Source organism: Neoarthrinium moseri (genome assembly GCF_022829205.1).
Source record: "Neoarthrinium moseri strain CBS 164.80 chromosome Unknown scaffold3_Wmoseri_CBS_16480, whole genome shotgun sequence".
Taxonomy (NCBI): Eukaryota; Fungi; Ascomycota; class Sordariomycetes; order Amphisphaeriales; family Apiosporaceae; genus Neoarthrinium; species Neoarthrinium moseri.
Window position 1 is genome coordinate 768,639 of NW_026055117.1, and position 20,961 is coordinate 789,599.

At 56.0% G+C, this 20,961-nt stretch overlaps 5 protein-coding genes across 5 annotated transcripts; 3 read left to right on the forward strand and 2 right to left on the reverse strand.

Moving 5' to 3' along the window:
• Nucleotides 1–2,928: 2,928 nt before the first annotated feature.
• JN550_001607 (uncharacterized protein) lies at nt 2,929–7,463 on the forward strand (the record flags this gene model as incomplete). The annotated part of the gene is made up of 4 exons (XM_049312810.1): nt 2,929–3,177; nt 3,248–3,647; nt 3,716–3,998; nt 4,049–7,463. 4 exons carry the CDS (start codon nt 2,929–2,931, stop codon nt 7,461–7,463), a joined length of 4,347 nt encoding a protein of 1,448 aa, XP_049176458.1.
• A 1,448-nt stretch (nt 7,464–8,911) lies between these two features.
• JN550_001608 (uncharacterized protein) lies at nt 8,912–11,203 on the reverse strand (the record flags this gene model as incomplete). The annotated part of the gene is made up of 6 exons (XM_049312811.1): nt 8,912–9,434; nt 9,502–10,418; nt 10,480–10,775; nt 10,841–10,936; nt 11,000–11,079; nt 11,172–11,203. 6 exons carry the CDS (start codon nt 11,201–11,203, stop codon nt 8,912–8,914), a joined length of 1,944 nt encoding a protein of 647 aa, XP_049176459.1.
• Nucleotides 11,204–12,130: 927 nt separating this feature from the next.
• Nucleotides 12,131–12,623, forward strand: JN550_001609 (uncharacterized protein; the record flags this gene model as incomplete). The annotated part of the gene is made up of 2 exons (XM_049312812.1): nt 12,131–12,155; nt 12,229–12,623. 2 exons carry the CDS (start codon nt 12,131–12,133, stop codon nt 12,621–12,623), a joined length of 420 nt encoding a protein of 139 aa, XP_049176460.1.
• A 1,538-nt stretch (nt 12,624–14,161) lies between these two features.
• Nucleotides 14,162–18,535, forward strand: JN550_001610 (uncharacterized protein; the record flags this gene model as incomplete). Its single annotated transcript, XM_049312813.1, has 6 exons — nt 14,162–15,463; nt 15,878–15,953; nt 16,190–16,400; nt 16,468–17,125; nt 17,252–18,066; nt 18,508–18,535. 6 exons carry the CDS (start codon nt 14,162–14,164, stop codon nt 18,533–18,535), a joined length of 3,090 nt encoding a protein of 1,029 aa, XP_049176461.1.
• Nucleotides 18,536–18,584: 49 nt separating this feature from the next.
• Nucleotides 18,585–20,590, reverse strand: JN550_001611 (uncharacterized protein; the record flags this gene model as incomplete). Its single annotated transcript, XM_049312814.1, has 2 exons — nt 18,585–20,282; nt 20,330–20,590. The coding sequence occupies 2 exons, from the start codon at nt 20,588–20,590 to the stop codon at nt 18,585–18,587; spliced, it is 1,959 nt and encodes a 652-aa protein (XP_049176462.1).
• Nucleotides 20,591–20,961: the final 371 nt, after the last annotated feature.

The following is a 20,961-nucleotide window of genomic DNA, read 5'->3' on the forward strand; positions in this document are numbered from 1 at the left end:
TCTCTTTGGAACTTATCGACGTCGGGTGGGCCAGGGTATCCAGATTGCCAGAGGCACGTTCAGCGACTTGACTGGCTCATGGCGGCCACCCAGTCAACGGGTCGTGTCGCGACTCAATTCGACGCCTCGCCTGCACATGTGCTGGCGCTTCAGCATGCATTCTTATTGCTTGGAAACGTTGTAAGGGCGTGTAGGTCCATCTGTGTAGCCACAATGAACATCGTCTGCAGTGCCATGGCTGCTCAAGTACTTTGGTCCCTATGGCCTGCCCTTCGTGGCTGATTTTCTAATGGACGAGGGGCGCCAGCATGTTCGTGTTTCCATGGGATGCGATAGCAATTCGAACGAACGCACTGAGAAAAGCTTTCATGTTGCTTAAGACCAGGCTGGTTGCTAGAAATGGTACCCCAGAATCCGTCAATCATTGTTTACGACGATCTCAGTGATTCACGAAAAGCGATTCCATTAGAGTTCAATGGCTCTTATCCCGAATTTCTCAAGACATTGCCCGGAAACACAGCCGCCTAAAGACCCTTTACCCGGAAATCCAGGTTGACTATGGTACTTCATTCAACTTTCCCTGAAGCGAGGGACCACGCTTCGGCTGAGGCAAGCCAGGTGCATGTCGTGAGATTCAGAAGCTCAGATGCGGTGTAGTTCACAAATCATACTGGAATCGCTCTGTTGAACCCACACACGAATGATTAAATGAGGGCCACAGGCACGATCAGCGACGCCGGGTCAAGAAGGTTGATGGCAATTAGACACGGGACTCTGGATGGCGATTGTTAGACACTTGTTAAACACTCAACAGTCGGGGTGGTGGACTGGGTTGTGAGTTGTGGACTTCCCAAGACGGCGCCACCCAGAACTCAATTGAAAGATGCAGGCATCCGACCGCAGAGCGACGGGCCGCATCTGACGTCGGGCCAGGTCAAGCAAGATCTTGGGCACCCCGTCGTCCAGTCGATAAGGAGGCCGAGCTTATGTAGCTGAGCCTCTCTGCTCCGGCCCTAGGCTCCCCTTTTGTGAATCTTGACACGGCGAGTTCCTGCATATTTAGGACGCCAGACCAATGTAAGGGGCTGCATTCGTATTTTCCATGTTTAGAATGCCCACCCGCGGACACTGGACATCGGACGAGTCGTGACCTTAGCTGCTACACATAGGCTCGAAAGGGGGTTCCTTGTATCACGCCAACGCCGCAGTTGGGGGCTCTTCCACAAATTCTCTGGTGCAGAACATGGAAATAGTCGGCGCAGCTCATGGTGTGACTTTGCGCCGAGCGAAAAACCTGACACTGGGTATCTATTGCCTACTTACGTCGTTGAGTGTGACGGGGTACGGGCTTGACGGGGGCGACACCCTTTGCACGTTGTTAAAAATTTCTATGGAGAACGCCTCGCACGTCTTGTTTAAGGAAGTCTGATGCCAATCCCACCGTGACAATTTAACTGGCAAACTCCATCGCGGACTGAGCCCCTGATTATATATCTTGCAAGGTGTAACTCGTACAGCGAGCGACCACAAATGCCGCCAACTTGGCCGGCACAAAGGGAAACGAAACGGGCGACAAATACTACCATCTGTGGCACCTGCATTTCGTAGCTATTTTGGGGTCCGTCAAGGCGTACCATAGGCACTGTAGTACAGAAAACACAGCCTGATGACGACAGTAGTGTGCAGATACCTCCCTTGGTACGGTGGTGGTACTACCGTTGGCCAACGGCAGAGACGGGCGCCCCCCCACAGATCACGGATGGGAGACTCATCAGTGCTCACTCCGACGCGCGCGTTGAAGCAATCTTAGACATACATGGCCCCCCAGCAATATAGCCCAAAGCGCTGCGCGAGGATTACCTGCAGAGCTGCAGCAAATCACGGCAGAGCGGAAAGCCAGGCCACGCACAGAGGAGGCACCGAGGACGTCGATGCCAAGTGCATCGTGCCCCGTGAATGACTTGACCCCCAGCAACCCAGGGCCGCCACGATATCCACTTCTGCTTGGGACTTGCACACCAGGAGCCCAGCCGTCTGCAGCGCTACCGCGCCAGCTCAAGGGTAAGGGGGGGGCCTACAGTACCTGACCTTATTGAAGGGGCACCCCTGGACGTACATTTTGGAAATTTGCATCCTATCCCGTCTGATTCTTGATCGCTGGCCGCTTCGCCCTTGACCGGCCGCCTTTCGTCCCTTTTCATTACTACACCTGCTCGCGAAGTCGCTTGCTCCCATCTGCTACTGTTCCCCGGTCGTTTGGGCAAGGAGCATCGCAACGCCGCGCAACCGACCACACCGAACACCGGCAGCACGCTTTGGATCGAATCGTACCGTCGCACAAGACCGGAGTCTTTGGCTGGAGTGCTCCTCGGTCGAGTCTGAGATAAGCATACAGGGAGCAACCCGAGCGCGGCTACTGCTCCGTAATAACCAACCCTCTCCTTCAACCCGCCGCGCTGGACCCTCCACCCGTTGAACGCAATTACCACGATACCAGATATCGTCACCCGACCTTTCTCACTCCTTAGACATCATTTTTCGCACTTGGATCAAATCATCCAGGCCGGACCAGCGAGCCTGCGCAGGACAGCGACGGCGCCCGACTTTTTTTTGTTTTAATTGCCGGATAGAGGTGGTCAACTTTCTGTGACCGGGACCCTGGAGAGCCAACCTGACCAACCGCCCGACCACCGCCAACCTCCATGCAATTCCCAGCCATCCCGACCCCCGACCCACATCGCGACGACAGCGTTTCTTTGTTCGCCAGCTCGACGACACCCTTCTCCCCCTGAATCCGAAGCGTCGCATCACGACAATCTGGTCGATTTGCGCCATCGTCGTCGGCGAGGCATCCCCCTCCAAACCACGCTGCCATCGCAATCGCAAGTCGCCCGTGTCTTCCCGAGAAGACTCTGGCTCTAACCCGCGATGGCGTTCCTATTCAAGTCCAAGAAGAGCCAGGACAGGTCCGTCCAGAGCCGTGAAGGCCCCCCCAGTGCAGGCGGCTCCATCCCAAGTGCCGCATCCAGAGCCGTACGGGATGAGAAGAATTCGCGGTCGACGCCGACGGGCAGCCTCAACTCGCTCGACGAGGGCAGCCCCATTCAAGATGTCGACAAGTACGCTGTGCGCCGAGGACCAGAGCAGGCGCAACAACAGCAGCCAAGTGATCTACCTGTAAGCAAGCTTCTATCTTATATGCGCCTTGTGTATGCGCTGCACACACTGACCATTACCCTCCTACCAGTTTCGCAACAGCCCGCAGACAAGCCCTCCAGGCGCAAACCCTCCGACAAACCCTAACGCATCGCTGTTTCCGTGGTCGCAGAGAAGGCTCAACTTCACTTCCTCGATACCGAGTCCCTTCCCTCGATATGGAGCCGCAGTCAATGGCTTGTCTTCGAAAGAAGGCGACATCTACTTGATGGGTGGATTGATCAACAGCTCGACCGTGAAGGGGGATCTGTGGTTAATTGAAGCCGGCGGCAACATGAGCTGCTACCCACTCTCCACTACTGCTGAGGGCCCGGGACCAAGAGTTGGCCATGCCTCCCTGTTGGTTGGCAATGCTTTCATTGTCTATGGCGGTGATACCAAGATCGACGAGGCTGATGTTTTGGACGAGACTCTATACCTCCTCAATACTTGTAGGTTACACTCTTGCCGTGAAGCTGGGCTAACGACTCCTGTACAACTTTGCTAATCCGCCATGCAGCCACAAGACAATGGTCCAGGGCATTACCGGCTGGACCCCGACCTTCTGGGCGTTATGGACATTCGCTCAATATCGTTGGGTCCAAGATATTCATCTTCGGTGGCCAAATCGAAGGCTATTTCATGAATGACCTGGCTGCCTTTGATTTGAACCAACTGCAACTGCCGACCAACCGCTGGGAAATTCTCTATGAGAATATCGACATCAACTCTTCGCCGAAAGGCAGGGTACCGCCCGCACGAACGAACCACACCATGATATCCTACAATGACAAGCTGTATCTGTGAGTAATGCTCGCGCTGTGCCTCGGCGGTCTGTGGCTAATTTTTGCAGGTTCGGTGGCACCAATGGTTTTCAGTGGTTCAACGATGTGTGGTGTTATGACCCGGCGACCAATCTTTGGGCTCAGCTGGACTGTATAGGGTACATTCCGCTTCCAAGAGAGGGCCATGCCGCGGCCTTGGTGGACGACGTGATGTATATCTTTGGAGGCCGTACCGAAGAGGGTGCGGATCTGGGCGACCTGGCTGCTTTCCGCATCAGCTCTCGGCGATGGTACACCTTCCAGAACATGGGTCCTACACCCTCTCCCCGTTCTGGTCACAGCATGACGGCAGTAGGCAAGTCGGTTGTGGTAGTGGGAGGAGAGCCCAGCTCTGCGACGAACCAGGTCAATGATCTGTCTATTGTCTACGTCCTGGATACCACCAAGATCCGTTACCCAAATGACGCGCAGATCCAGTCCAACACACAGAAAGTGCAACAGCAACGGCGGCCAAGCGGTGACGCCCCCGCGACGGGACCGCGAACGATGCCGCTTCGCGAGGGCTCGAATGGTCCTGATCAGAGGCGGATTCAGGCCCAGGAAAACGCTCGTGCAATGAGCCCGTCAAAACCGCCAAATGGAGCTCCTCCAAACGCGCCTGGTGCTGCGGTGTCCAAGATGCCCAGAGCTGCAGCGCCTCCAGGACCTTCGGGGCCTCCACCGCAGGGTCAGCCACCCCGACCTACCGTCAACACGAATACCACCAATGGAAGAGTCAGGAATGCTTCCATTGAGCGCATAGAACGCGAGGCGGCTGGGTCGGGGTCTGGTTCCTCCAGCCCCAACACCCGCACCCAATCGCCGTTGTCACAGGTCAAAGAGGAGGGCGCGACCACAAACGGGCGCCGCACTCCTAATCAGGGGCGAACTGCCGGAAAGCCGGAGAATGCTGCTGTCGATGCCATTAAGAAGGGATCAACAAGACAGACTCGTGGTCAAGGCTCGGTGGACAGTATTACAGAGCCGAATCTCAAGAATGTCACGAACCGCCCATCATCGCCGCCACCCCCTACCAGGCAGACCAGCAACCCTCTATCACGTAGAAGTTCCGGCAGAAACTCGCAGGCGGTGGTTTTGCTTAAGGAATTGGATGCCGCTAGGAACCGCAACGCATGGTATGCATCTGAGCTCGAATTGGCCCGCAAGGCAGGGTATAGTCCGAGTGCGGCTATGAGTCCGACGTTGGAGAGCCGAGCAGAAACCTTTGACGACGAGGACAAACCGTTGATTGAGGCACTCCTGGCAATGAGACAAGAGCTAGCTAACGTCCAGAGCTCTGTTGACAAGCAGGCAGTGTTGGCTGCAAAGCAAATTGCCGAGGCCGAACGACAGCGCGATGCCGCAGTCCAGGAGGCGATTTATGCCAAGGCCAAGATGGCAGCCCATACAGGCAGTGCTGCCAGCACTCCTCAGCTGGATAACGACCGCGACGAAGGAAACCGTAGTGCTGACAGCAGCCGAAAACTAGCCGCGGCACTCAACCTTCAGAGAGAGCTTCAAAACTCTCTTGAACGCGCAGAAGCCGAGCTTGGGGCTGAGAAGCGAGCACGCCAACTCGCAGACGACACCACCAGTGCTGCTCAAAAGCGAATGGCTGGACTGGAGTCCTACAAGCAGCAGACCTCGCTCGAACTTGAATCATTACGTGCCGAACTTCACATGGCCCAGCGCGATGCTCGCGAACAAGCGACTGCAAGTGCTGAAGCAACTGCGACCCTGAATGCACTCACCGTTGAGAAAGCCGATCTACAGAGAAGACATGAAGAGGCTAGTGGTGGCGTCAGGGATGGAGGTGCCGACCTAGATGCTCTCCGAGCCGCTGTAGCAGCGTCGGAAGACATGAGAACCCACCTCGAGCAGAAACTCGACGAGGAGCGTGCATCGCGCGAAAGAGTCGAATCAAAGTTGACGAATCTCAAAGCGGAACACGAGTCAAGCACAGCCGAACTTGTAGCTGTCAGCCAACGGCTCAGAGATGCAGAGGAACTTGCCGAACGGCACGCAAACGAAGCCAAGACACACCGCCTAGCTGTTCTCTCTGGCCTGGATAAGATCACCCAAAATGGCAACAAGTCCAAGCAGGTAGATGCAGACCGCATTGTTGCCCTCCAAGGTCAAGTCAACGCTGCCAATGCCCTGGTTAAGAAGTACCAACAGGAGGCTGATGCCGCATCCGACAAATTACGTAGTGCCGAGGAGCGCATCGCCGGGCTCGAGGCGTATCAAGAACAGTCCAGCAGAGAAGGCGTCACGATCCGAAGACAACTGCAAGCGGCGCTGAAGGACACGCAGACTCTCCAGGCCATGAACTCGGACTTGAAGCATCAACTTGCCAACCAGCAACTGGAAACGAACGCCATGAGTGTACAACACAATACCCTCAAAGATATCTTGACTGAGCGTGGAATCAGCCCAACAGGTCTTTCTCGTGTCAGAGGTATGGGTTCAAGAAACGAATCTCCAGCCAGCAACGACGTGGAGGCACAGCTCGCAGAAAGTCGCGCAGCCAACGAAGAGATGAAGCAAGCCTTTGAAATTCAGATTCAGCAGACGGAGCAAGCGTACAGAGAAAGAGTCACGCAGCTCGAGAGCGACTACCAGTCCGCGGTTCACTATGTCAAAGGCACCGAAAAGATGCTGAAGCGGATGAAGGAGGAGTTGGCCAAGTACAAGTCTGATAATGCACGTCTGAAGACCGAAAACCTTGAGCTCGAAGAGAAGTCCCTCGGTGCCGAAGCCAAGGCTGGCTCCGTGCCAGCTGACTGGGACAACCAGCGCTCCGCCTTGGAGCAAAAGATCCAGAGTCTACAGGAGCAACTCAAAACCTCAGCCGGGCAGCTGGAGAAGCAGCTTGCCGTTGTACGTCAAGAGCTCGAGGCTACCAAGATAGAGCGCGACAGCGCCAAGAAGACGAGCGGAGATGCAGCCTCTCGCCTTGCAGCTTTGGAGAAGGGCCTTGAACAGATGCATCAAGATAACGCCCAGCTCGAGAAGCGTGCCCAGGATGCTGAGCATAAGGTTGGCCTGCTTCTTGACCAAGTCGAGAACTCGGTTGACAACTACCGGAGACGGAGCCGACAGGTGCCGAGCATCGGTTCGGAACAGACTCCCAATCTGAGCAACCCAGGCCATCAACGCCAGGAAAGTTCAGAGGCGGAGAGCCTTTACGGCGGGCTAGGCGACGCTAGGAACAGCGCCGCGCTCGACAATCTGGCAGACGAACTCGATCAACTCCGGACGAAATGGGAGGCAACAAACGAGAACTATCGTCTGTCTACCGCTTTCGACTTTGAGAGCGGTCCGGCAAAGAAGGGCGATGATGCCGTTGGGCTCGGCCTCAGTGAGAGTTTAGCTGACTGGCGTAAGCGGCTCGATACTGACGATCACCAAGGTCCCAATGGCCAAAGTGCCAAGCATACCTAAGGCTGAGGCTATCTGGCCCTTTCGCAAAAAAAGCCTTTCCCACGAACGAAGCCGGCTGACCCCGAGAAGCTGAAGAAAACTCGTATATATTTTTGCTTTACGACACGCGGGGCAGGGCCTAGAGTGTACAGTGCACATATTACATGACGGAAAACCATGGGCGTCTTCGCGGCTCCAACACGAGGCCGCTGCTTGCGGTCCTGGCCTAGGCCTTGTTAGGTTTTTCTTTCCCCGCACGAGTCTCCGCGATGACCGCAACCGGCCTCTTTCGGTCTGGTATGGGGTTTACGACATCATTTGATCGCTTGCTTTCTTGCCTTGTTGTTTTTTCCCGCGGACCCGACGCCACGATCTGCGCTGCTTGAGAGTAATGAAAGAAAAACCGGCACACGATCACGCAAGATTCACGTGGGGCGTTCTTTTTTATCTCTTCCGGGTGGGGCTTCTGTGCGTCTTGCTCGGTCTTCAATTTCGTGGAACTTTTTATTTGTTTTTGCTTTTGTTTTCCGGTTTTCTTCCCCCTGTCCTCCGTCTCTGTATCTATGTGCTATATCTCGAGGGGAGGGGACAGGGAGCTGGGGAAGATGGAGGGGGCGAGACGAGGGAGAAGGATACAGAGAGAGAGAGAGAGGAAGGCCCCGGGCGGAACGACTCCATACGAAACCCCCAATGAAATTCGTAAAATATAATGTACAATATTGGAGCTCATGAAAAACGACGCAGGGGGGTTTTTTGTTTCAGTGGAATGAAATAAGTGGCGGACCGATGGATGAATGGACGGATGGATGGGATGTCTTTTATATCTTTTGGCTCTTTCCCCCTTCGGGGAAGAGGAATGGATGCGAGAGGACTCCGTTATTGTTCTGTGCAGATACCCACAATTCCCCCCCCTTTGCCGCTCCTGGCAGGGCCGTCTTGTCTTGTAGTGTCTTCAGAATCGAATACATGGCCATGAATGTTGCTCAACTGTATGCATGGAGAGTGACACGGGGGAGTAGAGAGGAGCTTGAGAAGTCGCGCCTGTAATCCTGCCCAGACTATACATATACTGTGTCTGTCCGCCGAAAGACCTGCCCGTAGTGATTGCTCTGCTGTTTTGTTGTACTTAGGCTGGAAGGTTGCGAGACGTCTGAACACGAGAAGCATAGGACCTCCTTGATCCCATTGTATCATGTTCTGCCTCTTCGCACCACGAGGGGTGGTCTGAGTTTGACACGTTATAGCTAAGATAGTTTCCAACATCATAGACTTTATTTAGACATCGACTTGATGACGTTCTATGTACAGGTGCAAAAAAGACACCATATTGTATGAACTCCGGACTCCGACCAAGACACCACTCCGACAGCGGCTGGCTTTAGAAAGCCTAGCCTGTCTATAACTTCTATAGCTGTGTTCCAATCTCGTGTACACATAGTTTAAAACGAAACCAAAGGGTTCTGGGGTGCCTAGCGCCCGTTCCTCTTTCGGCTCCCCTCGTCACTGCTGCCCGTCAGGTTGCTAGCACTCCCGCCCGTGACAACACCACCGACGGGTTTTGCCGCACCAACGCGGATACCGCCACTCCTGCCCTTTCTGTCCTTGGTAGAGTCAAAGCTCAGGTTGCTGGCCGCGCTTCCCCGTCGGTTGTAGACTCTCTTCGCACTGTCTGGCAGCCTTGTCGGTGAGGGTGTGGATGAATCGGGCTCTCGAGTCGCATGTTCTGCGACACCATCGGCCCCAGTCCAAGAGCCCGTCCGATCAGGGGTCTCCGGTGTTCTTGTCTCCACTTGCAACGAAGAGGCAACGCGACGGCCGCTCTCGGGCGCTTGTGAGGTCAAGGTCGTGCCTGAGGTATCTGTGGACGGCGACTCTGGGGTAACGAAGCCCTCACGGGCATGATGTGCCAGCGCCGGATCGCTTCTGTTGTCAAGCTGACCCATAGAAAGCATAGTTGCTGCGTCCGCGTCAACAGCATCACTACCCCGGTATCTATTGGTGTTTGTGTCAGCGCCTCTCATCTAGATCCTCGCATATAACTATTGATCTGAATACCTACTGGTGGCGGAAAGAAGCGGATGCACCCAAGCTTGCGTTGCGTGCGCGGCGGTAACTCTCATACTCCTCCCTCGTGTGTTCAGCGTCCGTGAAATTGTCCAGGGCATCAAAGACGTGCGGGAAGACCTGGGTGTCAACATCGGTAGCCCACAAGAAGTCCAGATGCTCGTATGGAGGAATCTCCGTGGCCACCGTCCGTTTCGGGAGCTCGCGCAGCATGACCTTGATGTCGACTAGAGAATCGCTGCCGCCGTAGACGAGGACGATGGGTGTCTTGATATTGCGTGTTGGATACTTGGCCACCTTGGTGTACTTGCTCGAGGTGGTCAATGGCGGGTGTACGTCGTCATCGTACATCTGGAAAGACTGATTGCGGATGATCTGGAACCAATGCACTACCGACTTGGTGCTCGTGAAAGAATAGAGATGCGGGTAGGCGGCCAGCTTCTGCGACATGGAAATGTTCTTCGCCTTCCAGCCAAAGAGGAAGTCAAGACCCATGTCGATAACGCGGACAAAGATGGGCGGGTAGAGAATGGACTGCCACATGGTTGCCGAGGCCAAGATCGAGCGGCGGCCAAACAGGAGAAACAGGACTTGGGGAGATGCTTTGATCAGAGCATCGACGATCCCATTCGACAAGCCAGCGGGCGACATGGCAGGCGCCAGCGCAATAAACACATTGACTTGTTCATTGAGCTTGGGATGTATAGCCAAGGTCGCAAACGACTGAGCCGTTCCTTGAGAGAAGCCGATATAGGACAGCGAGGGCTGCTTGGTGGACTCCAAGATGTAAGCGATCGAGTCTGGGATGTCGTGGAAAGCGAATTCATCGATGGAGAAGTTCCAGAAGTCGAGGCTGGAGGGCGAGTGCTTGACAGACTTTTTGGAATACTTGTTGCCTCTGTTGTTGCCCAGCTATATCCCCAGGTTAGCAAAGCAGAAAGGTTTGAAGACGGGACCTGCTTCGACAACTTACCCAGACATCGTAGCCTTGTTCAACCAAGACAAACGGCAGACATCGCTGGGCGTCTGTGAGGCAGACCCAAACCTCACTGTTCATCAGCAGCCCGTGGTGCATGTAGATGACTTTCTTCTTGAGGCTCTGCGGTCCACTGTTGACTTTCAAGTCCTCCTCGCCCTTGCGCCATGCCAGGCGATGAACGCCTAGCAGATAGCCATCCTTGGTTTGGACCACATGCTCCTCGGCGTAGTAGCCGAAAGTGGCGCACAGGTCGACAAAGTCGGACGCATTCCTAACGGACGTCGATATAGCTGCGAGACGATAGGTCAGTCTCCTGTATGCCGAGGCCAGTATCCCAAGCTACAGCTACGCTTACACTTTTGTTTTTCCTCTGCTTGTTTCGATTCAAGTGACGTCAAACGGTTAAAGAGGCGCCGGGAAGCTGCGTAGAAGAGTGACAGCAGCGAGGTTGCTGCGTCGTGTCGTCAGTATGAAGCGCGCAGATGGCTTGCGAGTCTAGGTGGTGGCTACATACGCAGGGCGAGGGTCAGGATGCGAATGATGGCCTCGAGGCCGACGAGGCAGAAGGAGCCGACGAGAGCGATATACTCGATCCTACGAGAGACATACGTGATCAGCATGCGCAGGTCGACTTTGGGGGGCGCGCCTGATGAGGGAACAAGAACAAGAACGAGGCGGCTACTCACGGGTTCAAGCGCCCGATAAAGGGTACCGGCATCTTTGCAGGACAGCTCAAATAGCTCTGGGAACGGAGGATGGCGTGCAAGTCATAGTCTACCGCACAATGGAGAACGGGATATCACAAGCGACAGACACTATCGATGTTGATTACGGAGGTACAGCTGCTGGACAAGCTCGTGGAGTTTCGGGTCCTGGTCTGGGTCCTGGTCTGGGTCCTGGTCTGGGTCTGGGTTCTGGCCTGGAACTGGGAGCACGTAGAAGTGGAGGGTGGGTCAGCAGCCCGTTGACGCGGGTCACGACCACCTGCAGCGCAGTGATGTCACATGCGAAAGTCGACGCAACTCAATTGCCCTTCTTGTCTTTTGGGCAGGCTGCAGGTTTTGGCAGCGACAGAGCTGATCGAGCGACCAGAAGCAAGGGAGAAGCTCAGAATAGAGAATTCAGTCACAGTAGAGGGATGGCAGAATCGCTGGCCGCAACACGCCCATGGACGACTTGACTTTTCGCAATGCTGGAAAATAAAGCCCATGATCAATAATGAGATGAGATGAGGCTAACCTGTTACTGGAGCCATCCGGCCATCATCCACTCGCTTCACTGTGGTACTGCAACAACAGAGCTCCCCCTTGCCCCCCACTAACTAATGAAAAGGGCGGCTCCATCCAAAGCTACCCCTGTCTCCTATCGTCTGGGCGGCAGGGCGGGCAATCTCTAGCAGCCCCATGGAAGCAGCCAAGCCCCCAAGGGGCCAAACGAGCCGCCCAAAAGGCGTGGAGAGCCCACTAAAGCCGACCCGCCAATCAGAGGCCCCGCGTTGCTTGCGCCGGAGGCTTGCGGCGATCGGCTGCGGCTTTGGGTTTTTCGTGCCCTGTGTCGGTGGCACCATCGGGATACCCTCAGATCGTTCGTTGCTGGAGCTGCTGCCAACCTTGTGTCGACGGCCTGTGAATCCAGACAAGATAAGATGCCGAGCTCATGTAAGGAGATACGTTCGTCACCCCGCAGCGCCCCCGTGCCCCAGTACCGAGGCGTCCGCTGATCAAAGTCTTTCCCGCAATCCAGGAGACGCCCTGGCGCAGTGCCTCCAGGAGTCCGAGTGCGTCATGGTCCAGCGGCACACGGCGGCCGAGTGCCTGCGCGAGCCCCTCTCCAGCACCCTGCCGACCAAGTGCATTCAGCTCAAGAAGGGCTTCGGCGACTGCAGGAGGGGCATGATCGACATGCGCAAGCGCTTCCGCGGCAACCAGCCCATCACCTTCAAGAACCTGTCCACCGCCGACTCGGGCGAGGGCTACCAGCTCTACGCCGGCCGCTCCGCGTTCGGCGGCGGCGTCAAGAAGACGGACGGCAACGAGCCCGAGCCCAGGGACTGGCGCGAGGTCGAGAACGAGAAGTACAGGCAGGAGCAGGAGAGGCAGGAGAGGCAGGAGAGGCAGGACAAGCAGGACAAGAAGTGAGGCCGTCGCGCCCCGGGCAGACGTGACGTGTAAGAGTACTGTAGACGGTTGCAAGCAGCATTGGGTGGCGTTTATGAGGTACTTCAACTCTTCGATTCGTTCGGATACCATCAAACCCCTTTACGTTGCGCTTGGAGCGCGCACACGCTACACAGGCCTGGATTACATCGGCATACCATTCAGATTGAATGTGACCAGGCTATTCCACCTGCAGTGCCATCTGGCATTGCAGATATGCGCAAAGCCGCGACACCACACAGTGCATCTGGAGGCAGCGACATGGCCGCATTCAGGGAGCTAGCTGGATGGTGCCATTTCTTTCTTCGTGCATATTTGAGGATCAGTGTACTGTAGTTCCAAGTCGGGAATAAGATAAATGAGATAAGCAGGCCATAAGACTGCGGCCGCAAACTTTAGAGCTCAAGTACCCGATAAGTCAATACGAACCTTGGAAGGGCGTGATGACAACGTTCCACAGTCTCCTAGCAGTGTCAAACCGCCGAGGTCGCCTCGAGTTGCCTGCCGACGATTGCACGTTCCACAGTACGCACACAGTTAGAACCAGAGATGAACACGGGGGATTGTCATCCTGGCTCTCTAGTTTATTGACATGGAGTTTCTGAAATCTTGGAATGTACAAGCTGTAGTCTGTGAGCCCATCAAGGTTGTCTTTAGCGAATTGTGGATGCCTCCCCGAGACAAAGCTAGGAAATAGGAGCTGGGAGAGCTGAGCCGCGCAATAAAGGAGACAAGGTTGATTGTCTACTACAGGAAAGACCCAGATGCGGTTATCTCGAAGGACGCATACTAAATTAGTAGTACGCTGTAAACATTGGCTCGGCCAATTCTAGCCCTGGCGGTTGAGGTGGACATCATTGGATCGTGGTAACGGGCAGACAGAAAGACAAGCATTTTGTCGCGTGCCAGTTTGCCGGCTTGGGCAAGGCTAAGCAGTGGCCCGCCAAGCAATGCATACCTATCACACACAGTTCTTTCTCCTTGGCCATTCCCTCGTGTTTTTCCCACAGCGCCCGGCTCAGCTCAGCGCCGGGAAAGACGGCAACTTCAACACCAATTGCCTGGCGCCAGTTGCAGCCTCCCTTTCCAGCTCTCTCGCGCCGAAGAGAGAGCGGCAGCTCGGCGCAGCGATGTATTCTTTACCAGGGGACACCTCCACAAGCTGCTGGATGACGACGCGTTCACGCTTATCACCTGTGCTATACTACCCAAACTCCACAGTTTCGACAAGCTATTACGGAACTACGTGAATCTAGCAGGGGAGTACCCGCACGCAATCGATGCCAAACAGGATCTTCGTAGATTCCAACTCTCTCCCCGGACAACCCGTTGCTGGTCGAGGGTGAGAGCCAGTTTGCCAGGGACGGCGAGGACAACCCTTTTGCAGATATACTTCCAGACACTCAGCAACGTTTCTTTGGTTCCTACTATTGGCCACCACCGCTTTCAATCTCCAAGCTCTGCGCCAGGACCCGTCCCGAACTGGGAGGATACCCCTTAGCTCCGAGTCAACTTCGAACATGGCCGTCTGTCCCACCCCACAGCTGCACCCGCGCTCGCTGCGACGCCGTCTCCTCTACGTCTGCGTCCTGGTGCTGGCCCTCAGCACCATCTTCCTGGGCTACACGCGCTTCGACAGCATGACCGAGGCTGCGCAGAAGCTGCAGCCTCTCAAGTCGTTTCTCGAAAACGGCGGTCACGCCAACCAGCAGCAGCAGCAGCAAAAGGGTTGGTCGGGCCAGAGCTTCGCCGACATCGCCGCTGCGCAGGAGCCCGTGCCGCCCATGGTCTACGGCACCTACGGCCGCCCGCCGCTGAAGGATGTGGTTCTCATCGGCACCCTCGCCGCCGACAAGCTCCCGACCACGTCGCCGTCGTCGCACCGCCTCATCATCATTGGCGATGTCCACGGGCAGCTCAACGAACTGAAGGCACTGCTTGCCGAAGTCAAGTACGACGCCGCGCGCGGGGACCATGTCGTGTTCACAGGGGACATGGTCAACAAGGGGCCCGACAGCGCGGGCGTCGTGGCCCTCGCCATGGAGATGGGCGCCAGCGGTGTGCGTGGGAACCACGAGGACCGTATCCTCCTGTCCTGGGAAAATTCGCAAACAAAATACGTCGTCGGGCAGGGCGCAGGGTCCATCAGCGACCTGAAGGGTACGACGGCCGAGCAGAAGGACGACATGACGGAGCCGGCGCTCGCAGCGCAGTCCGGCCTCCAGTCCGCCGAGGTCAGCGTCGCCGCGTCCCTGACGCCGGCGCAGCGCAAGTGGCTGAACGGCCTGCCCGCCATCCTGAAGCTGGGCAAAATTCCCAACTACGGCGAGACCGTCGTGGTCCACGCCGGTCTGGTCCCGGGCATTGAGCTGACCAGCCAAGACCCGTGGGCTGTGATGAACATGCGCACGCTGCTCTACCCAGCCGAGCAGGTGCGCCGAGAGCGCGTCAAAAAGTTGCTCGAAGAGGTGGCGTCCGAGAGGGCGCGGAAACACGTCCACGTCTCGGACAAGGAGGTCGACGAGGAGATGGTAGCATCGCGAGCGCGGGGCGAGGGCGAGAACGATTACGAAGTCGTGCTGCCCACTGCGGGTCGGGACGGTAGGCCCTGGAGCGAGGCATGGGACGAGAGCCAAGGGAACATTGCCCAGGAGGAGATGAGGACGACGGTGGTGTACGGCCACGATGCGAAGAAGGGGCTGACCATCGGCAAGTGGACGTACGGCCTCGACAGCAGCTGTGTCAAGGGCGGAAGCCTGACGGCGGTGGTATTCGGGCCTAGGAAGGATAAAGATGGCCACAATAGAGTGGGCCACAATATCGTGAGCGTGCCGTGCGAGAAAGCCCCGGGCGAGAAAGCCAAGGAGGACGAGGAGAGGAGAAAGAAGACACGAGAGGAGGGAAGATAGAACACGATATACCCGAGTTGGGACTCATTTGCATACAAGGGGCGTTTGGAGTTACCACGTCGAGATTCAAGCTTCTTGAATAAGGGATGCATTATCTGGGGTCTATATACCATTCTCAATACGCATTGCATCTTCTTCAACTCAAGCATGGAGACTCGCGCGTGTGCTATGCAAGTCCGCTCGACTACTCATTTTACATGCAAGATTCATTTTCGATCATATAGAGAAACAGCTACATATTTATCATACAGATGAGCATGGATCTAGCAACGTATACGGCATAGAAGGTATGCAAGGGTTTGTTTCGTCACGCTAACTGTTGCCCAGTTGAACTTCCTTGTAGCGCTGGTCTTTGTCTCAGCAAGACAAAAACGCGAGACAGCATCTTCCGGTTCAGTAATGTGTCTAGCAGAATGGGCCCATGTGGCAGGTCCTTTATTGACTACGAAAGCGGCAGATGACGCTAGAGGGTCTTTCTAACAGCAGAATCGCATCAGACTGCTCTCTATCGATTCTCACTTCTATACCTATCTTGCCCCAGAAGATTGGGCTGATAGAAAAGGCATACTTACACCCGATCTCACACCTCTCATACACAGACAGATCGATCGATATCGATATTGTTTTATACGATGACAGGCCGCCGCCTCCGCCAAAAGGACCGCAATGGGCGAAGCTTGGACTACGATGACCTGTGCGAGAGCGAGCTGATCCGCGCCGTGGCCTGGTTCGGCTGCCTGAGGGACCGCGAACCCAAATACCCCTACGGACGGGTGTCCAAGCGCCGCTGGCCCATCATCACCAGGTGGATGCAGCTCCGAGGATATGGGTTCAGCCAGGCCATGCTCCAGTGAGTCCCCCTATTGCCTCCTCCCTTAGGGGTAGGCACAGAGTCCTGACTGACACGACGCTTGCAGGTATATGTGGAGGAGCAGGGTGACGAGACGGCTCAACCTCAACAAGAACGACGCCATTCGCAGGGCGACAAGCGACAACTTGCCCCTGCAGATCGCCAGGCTGGTCGGGATCGAGGTCGACGGCGTCACGAACAACAACCCTATCCCGGACGCCCCGGACCCCTCCGCCGAGCTGCCCCCATGGCCAAAGGGCAAGGAAGCTGGCGGGATGCTGCCCCCTGCATTGATTCGAATGCCTCGGTCGCTGGGCATCTCCCAGGTGCCTCCGTCCACCTCCGCAGCGCAGGGCAAGGGAGCAAGCGGAGTGACTCAGAGCGGCACCCAGACTCAGGACACCATTAATCTGACGCAGACGGGAGCTCAGGGGGCTGTATATTCTCAAGCCGCCCCCGGCAGAACGACGATTATACTGCCGGCCACCAATGCCAACAACGCAAATCAGCCTAGTAGAATTCATATCAACAATAGCAACGGCGCCAACCCCTTTCTGCATTCCCAGTACGCGACGGTTCCGCCCTGGGACTTCAACGGAGCGCAAGGGCCTTCGGACTCTGCCCCTTTCCCTCCACCAGGTCCGCCGAATGCGGACGGCACCGGGTTTGCCGCAGGCTTTCCGGGGTTCCAGCCTCCGTTCCAGACGGCCAGCAAGCACTACGAAGTAAGTTCTCCCTTGATAGCCTTTCCTTCGTCTCTCCCTCTGTCTCTCAACATTATCCCTGTGTCTCGACAGCCCGCTCTCGTCAAAAACCCAAGGGCAGTCGCTTACTAACATACCATGACGCAGGAACTCCAGGACATCCAGCGCACGTTCCAGGACATGACCGAGGCCCAGCGCGACGCCGTGCGCATCTCGCTGCGGCTGGCGGGCCGCGCCATGGGCAACGTCTACGTGCGCGGCGGCTACGACGTGGCGACCTGGGCCATGATCGACGACCAGCTGCGCTGGCAGTACGTGATCCTGCGCATGGTGTCGGAGCAGCGCGGCGACAAGGCCGCCGCCGCCACTACCAGCAGCAATGACCATGACAACGACAACAGTGTCCCCAGCGCAGGCGCGGCCGCCACGGCTCCGGCTCCGGCCCCGACCGCGCCCGAGGCTGACCTGTCGGCGTGGAAGGCGAAGCCGTTCGACGAGTCGCGCCTGGGCGAGGGCGTCGGCACCGAGGACGACTCGGACATCAGCCTCGATGGACTGCCGACGCGGCACGCGGGGGCGGCGTCGTCGAACCCTTTCTTGGCGGCTGCCGGGAGGGGCGCGCCTGTGGTTGACGCTGACGAGCAGTACCGCCTGGATATAAGCTCCGACTCGGAGATCCGCGATGACTTTGTGGGCCTGGACGAGGAAGAGGAGGAGCAAGAAGAAGAGGAAGAGGAGGACGAAGACGAAGAGCCGCCGCCACAGCTGAAGAAGACGAAGAACCCCTATGCGGTGTCCAGCCACCACGAACCAACGGCCGAGAGCAAGAGGTCGAGACTCCGCGAGCTCTTCAGAATGACCCACATGCCGTCGAGGACGGATCTCTTCGGCAGGCCCCGGGGCCCGCTGCAGGGGACCGGGGACAGGGGCAAAGACGCGGCCAAGATCGGGCTTGTAAAGCGGTACCTCAGGACGACGGTTGAGGACGTGGATGATGAGGGTGAAGGCGAGGACGAGGACGAGGACATGCTGCTTGATGACCTGGATAACGAGGACGTCGAGGATGAGGAAGGCGAAGAGGAAGATGAAGGGGAAGACGAAGTGGACGAAGTAGAGGACGAAGAGGAAGACGAAGTAGATGAAGTAGAGGATGGAGAGGAAGAGGAAGACAAATTGGAGGACAAAGAAGAGGACGAAGACGTAGATGTGTAGGCGCCAGACTGGGGTTGCGTTCGGGCGTTGGACTTACTGTATCCACCGGTGTAAAATCTCCTAGCCACTTATTCAAAGAAACTTTCCGCCTTACTATATTCCCGCACGAGACTTTGGGTGGTTTTTTTTTTTTTTCATCCAGAACTGAGCTCAGGGAGAGCTGAGTTGTCAAATTACCCTTTGCCTGTTAGTTACAGCACAGGTGTTGTCCGCAGGTAGGATATCGAATACATGTTGGTATTTCTATGCCTCTAGTACTGCTCATCTCTTATGCGTCTAGCTTCAATTTGTCTAGCATGCCGTCAATCTTCTGCAGCAAAATCTGGTAATTGACCGCGTCCGAGGAGAACCCATCCTCGACCATTTCACCATCCAAGGTGCGGACGACCCCGTTGATACCTTCGGCCTCTGCTGGGGCTTCAACTGCAGGGTTAACATCTCCTTTGACCTCGGGCTTTTCTTCCGCGCCATTGATGTCCAGGCCCTCTGTGCCGGCTATTGCTTCCGCCAAGGCCGGGTCTATCTCGCCCTCCTCGTCCAGCATCTCATCCAGACCGGCATCCTCGAACCGCAGTCGGAATCGCTCGGAGAGATAGTACCGGATGTCATCGAGCAACTCGATGGTATCGGTTTCTTCTCTCCTCTTCAGCCTCGAGGCACTTTCTTGGATGAGCTCGGCGAACTCCTCCTCATCGATGTAGTCCTCGAGCCTGTAAGCGATATATCGGGCAGCAAACTCCTCAAGTCTCTGTACCCTCAGGTCCCATGCGGCATGGATCACGTCATACACATTGATGGGCTCAATTTCAACCTCCAGCTCCGCCTCGTCTTCCTGCGTATGCGTCCGATCAATAAGGACATTGTTGTTTCCGCTACCTAGTGTGCTGATGGCTATAGCAGCCTTTGTCTTGAGCTTGTCCAAGAACAGCATGTCTGCTGCATAGAGGACGTCGAGTCCCAGATCCAGCGGGCAGTCGGCTTTTTCCGTGTAGAGGAAAGCGAGGATGATCTCAAGCACCTCGGGGACACAATCTATCTTGATGATGTGCAGGTGCTCAGACTCCTGTGCTTCCATAAATTGGCTTGAAAACATTGTCTCAAAGTAAGGGCTTCGGATGAGCATCGCCTTGTGGACGGGATATAGGACAGATTTGGGACGCTTGCGCTCCCCGTTCTGCTTTTGCGATGGCTCGGCACCGGGGCCAATGGGAATCCCATTCGTATGCTCAGTTTCGTCCATCTCCTTCTCGTCGATCTCGGCTTCGTCGGCCCTGAGAAGGCAGTCGGCGAAAATCGAGTTGTCATGCCGCCACTTGACGTCTTGGACCTTCCTCGTGTCGACGACCATCTTGTGACTTAGAATCTTGTCTTCGAAGAAACTGCCGATCTGAGATGCGGCTCTCGATACTTCGTCTTGATGCCTTTGGCGGGCCAGCCGCCTGTCATTCCCTGATAAGATGGCCTCCCACAGCTGTGTCACTTCTAACTGCTTGCTGATCTTGTCAATACCGGTGAGGACTTCCTCTTCGGTAGCTGAGCTCCAGGGGCCTACGAGATCGCGTGGGAGATCGCCCAGGTAGAGATATCGCATTACCACTTGGAAAGACTCAACAGGTATGGAAGGGGGCAGCTTCCACGATGTGGTTTCAGGGGCGTCGGCCAACTTCCTCTGGAAGTAGGGCGTCCTTGCGGAGAGGACAAACTTGTGAAGTGAGAAGGACTCCGACGCAGCAATAGTGATGTCTGAGGTCTTGGGCGAGTCCCGGCCCAGCAGCGAGGTAATGTGGGCAGCCCATGGTTGAAGAGGGTCCGTGGACTTGGAGTAGTCGTATTGGAGTAAGAGGTTTCGTATCCTGTCGTTGAGCGCGTTGTAGATGCAGCGTTCTCCCTGGAACGTATCACGCTCTGCTAGTGCGCCAGACTCCAGTAGGTGTTGGACCAACTCGTAATGGCCACATAAACTTGCCTGGAGAAGACGTCAGCATGAGAGCTGTCTCTCTCAAGTCCGCTAACTCCGAAAAGAATTTGACGGGGATCATGGATCTGTCTCACGATAATGAGCGGCGTGTAGTCGAACTTGTCCTTGCCGTTGATGTTGACGCCGGTCGAGATGAGCTCCTGTACCCTTCTCAGATCGCCGCGTCGGCATGCCGCCAACAATTCGTTGAACTCCTCGCTCTGATCCAAGGGGTTGTCATCTCGCAGCACCCCGCTCTTGACAAGTTGGATGTCGTCTTTGAGCTTTGCCTCCAGCTCATGCTTCCTCAAAACCATGGTGAAAGGACAGCCAGCGCCTGAAATATGCAAAAATATATCTGGGTGAATGAGGGAAGTAAAGATGGATCAGTAACACGCATGTAATAAAAATGCACGACAAAATGTTGGCTGCAGAACAGCACCCCGGGATAGACACAAAGGACCAGTGAAGGCGCGGGTGGCGATATGACGTTAGTGGGGTAGCTTGATCAATTCGAGGCTCTCCCATCCACTGCTCTGGGTCGGCGTTGGTGCAAGAGCTGCCCGCTGACTCGCGCCATACCGTGTACGTGGGTAACTCATTGGCCTGCCGCCTCGCTATAGTCATGTGGCCGTCTAGTCAAGCCATGCACGGATACGGCACAAAAACCTTTTAACTAGTTGGGCTC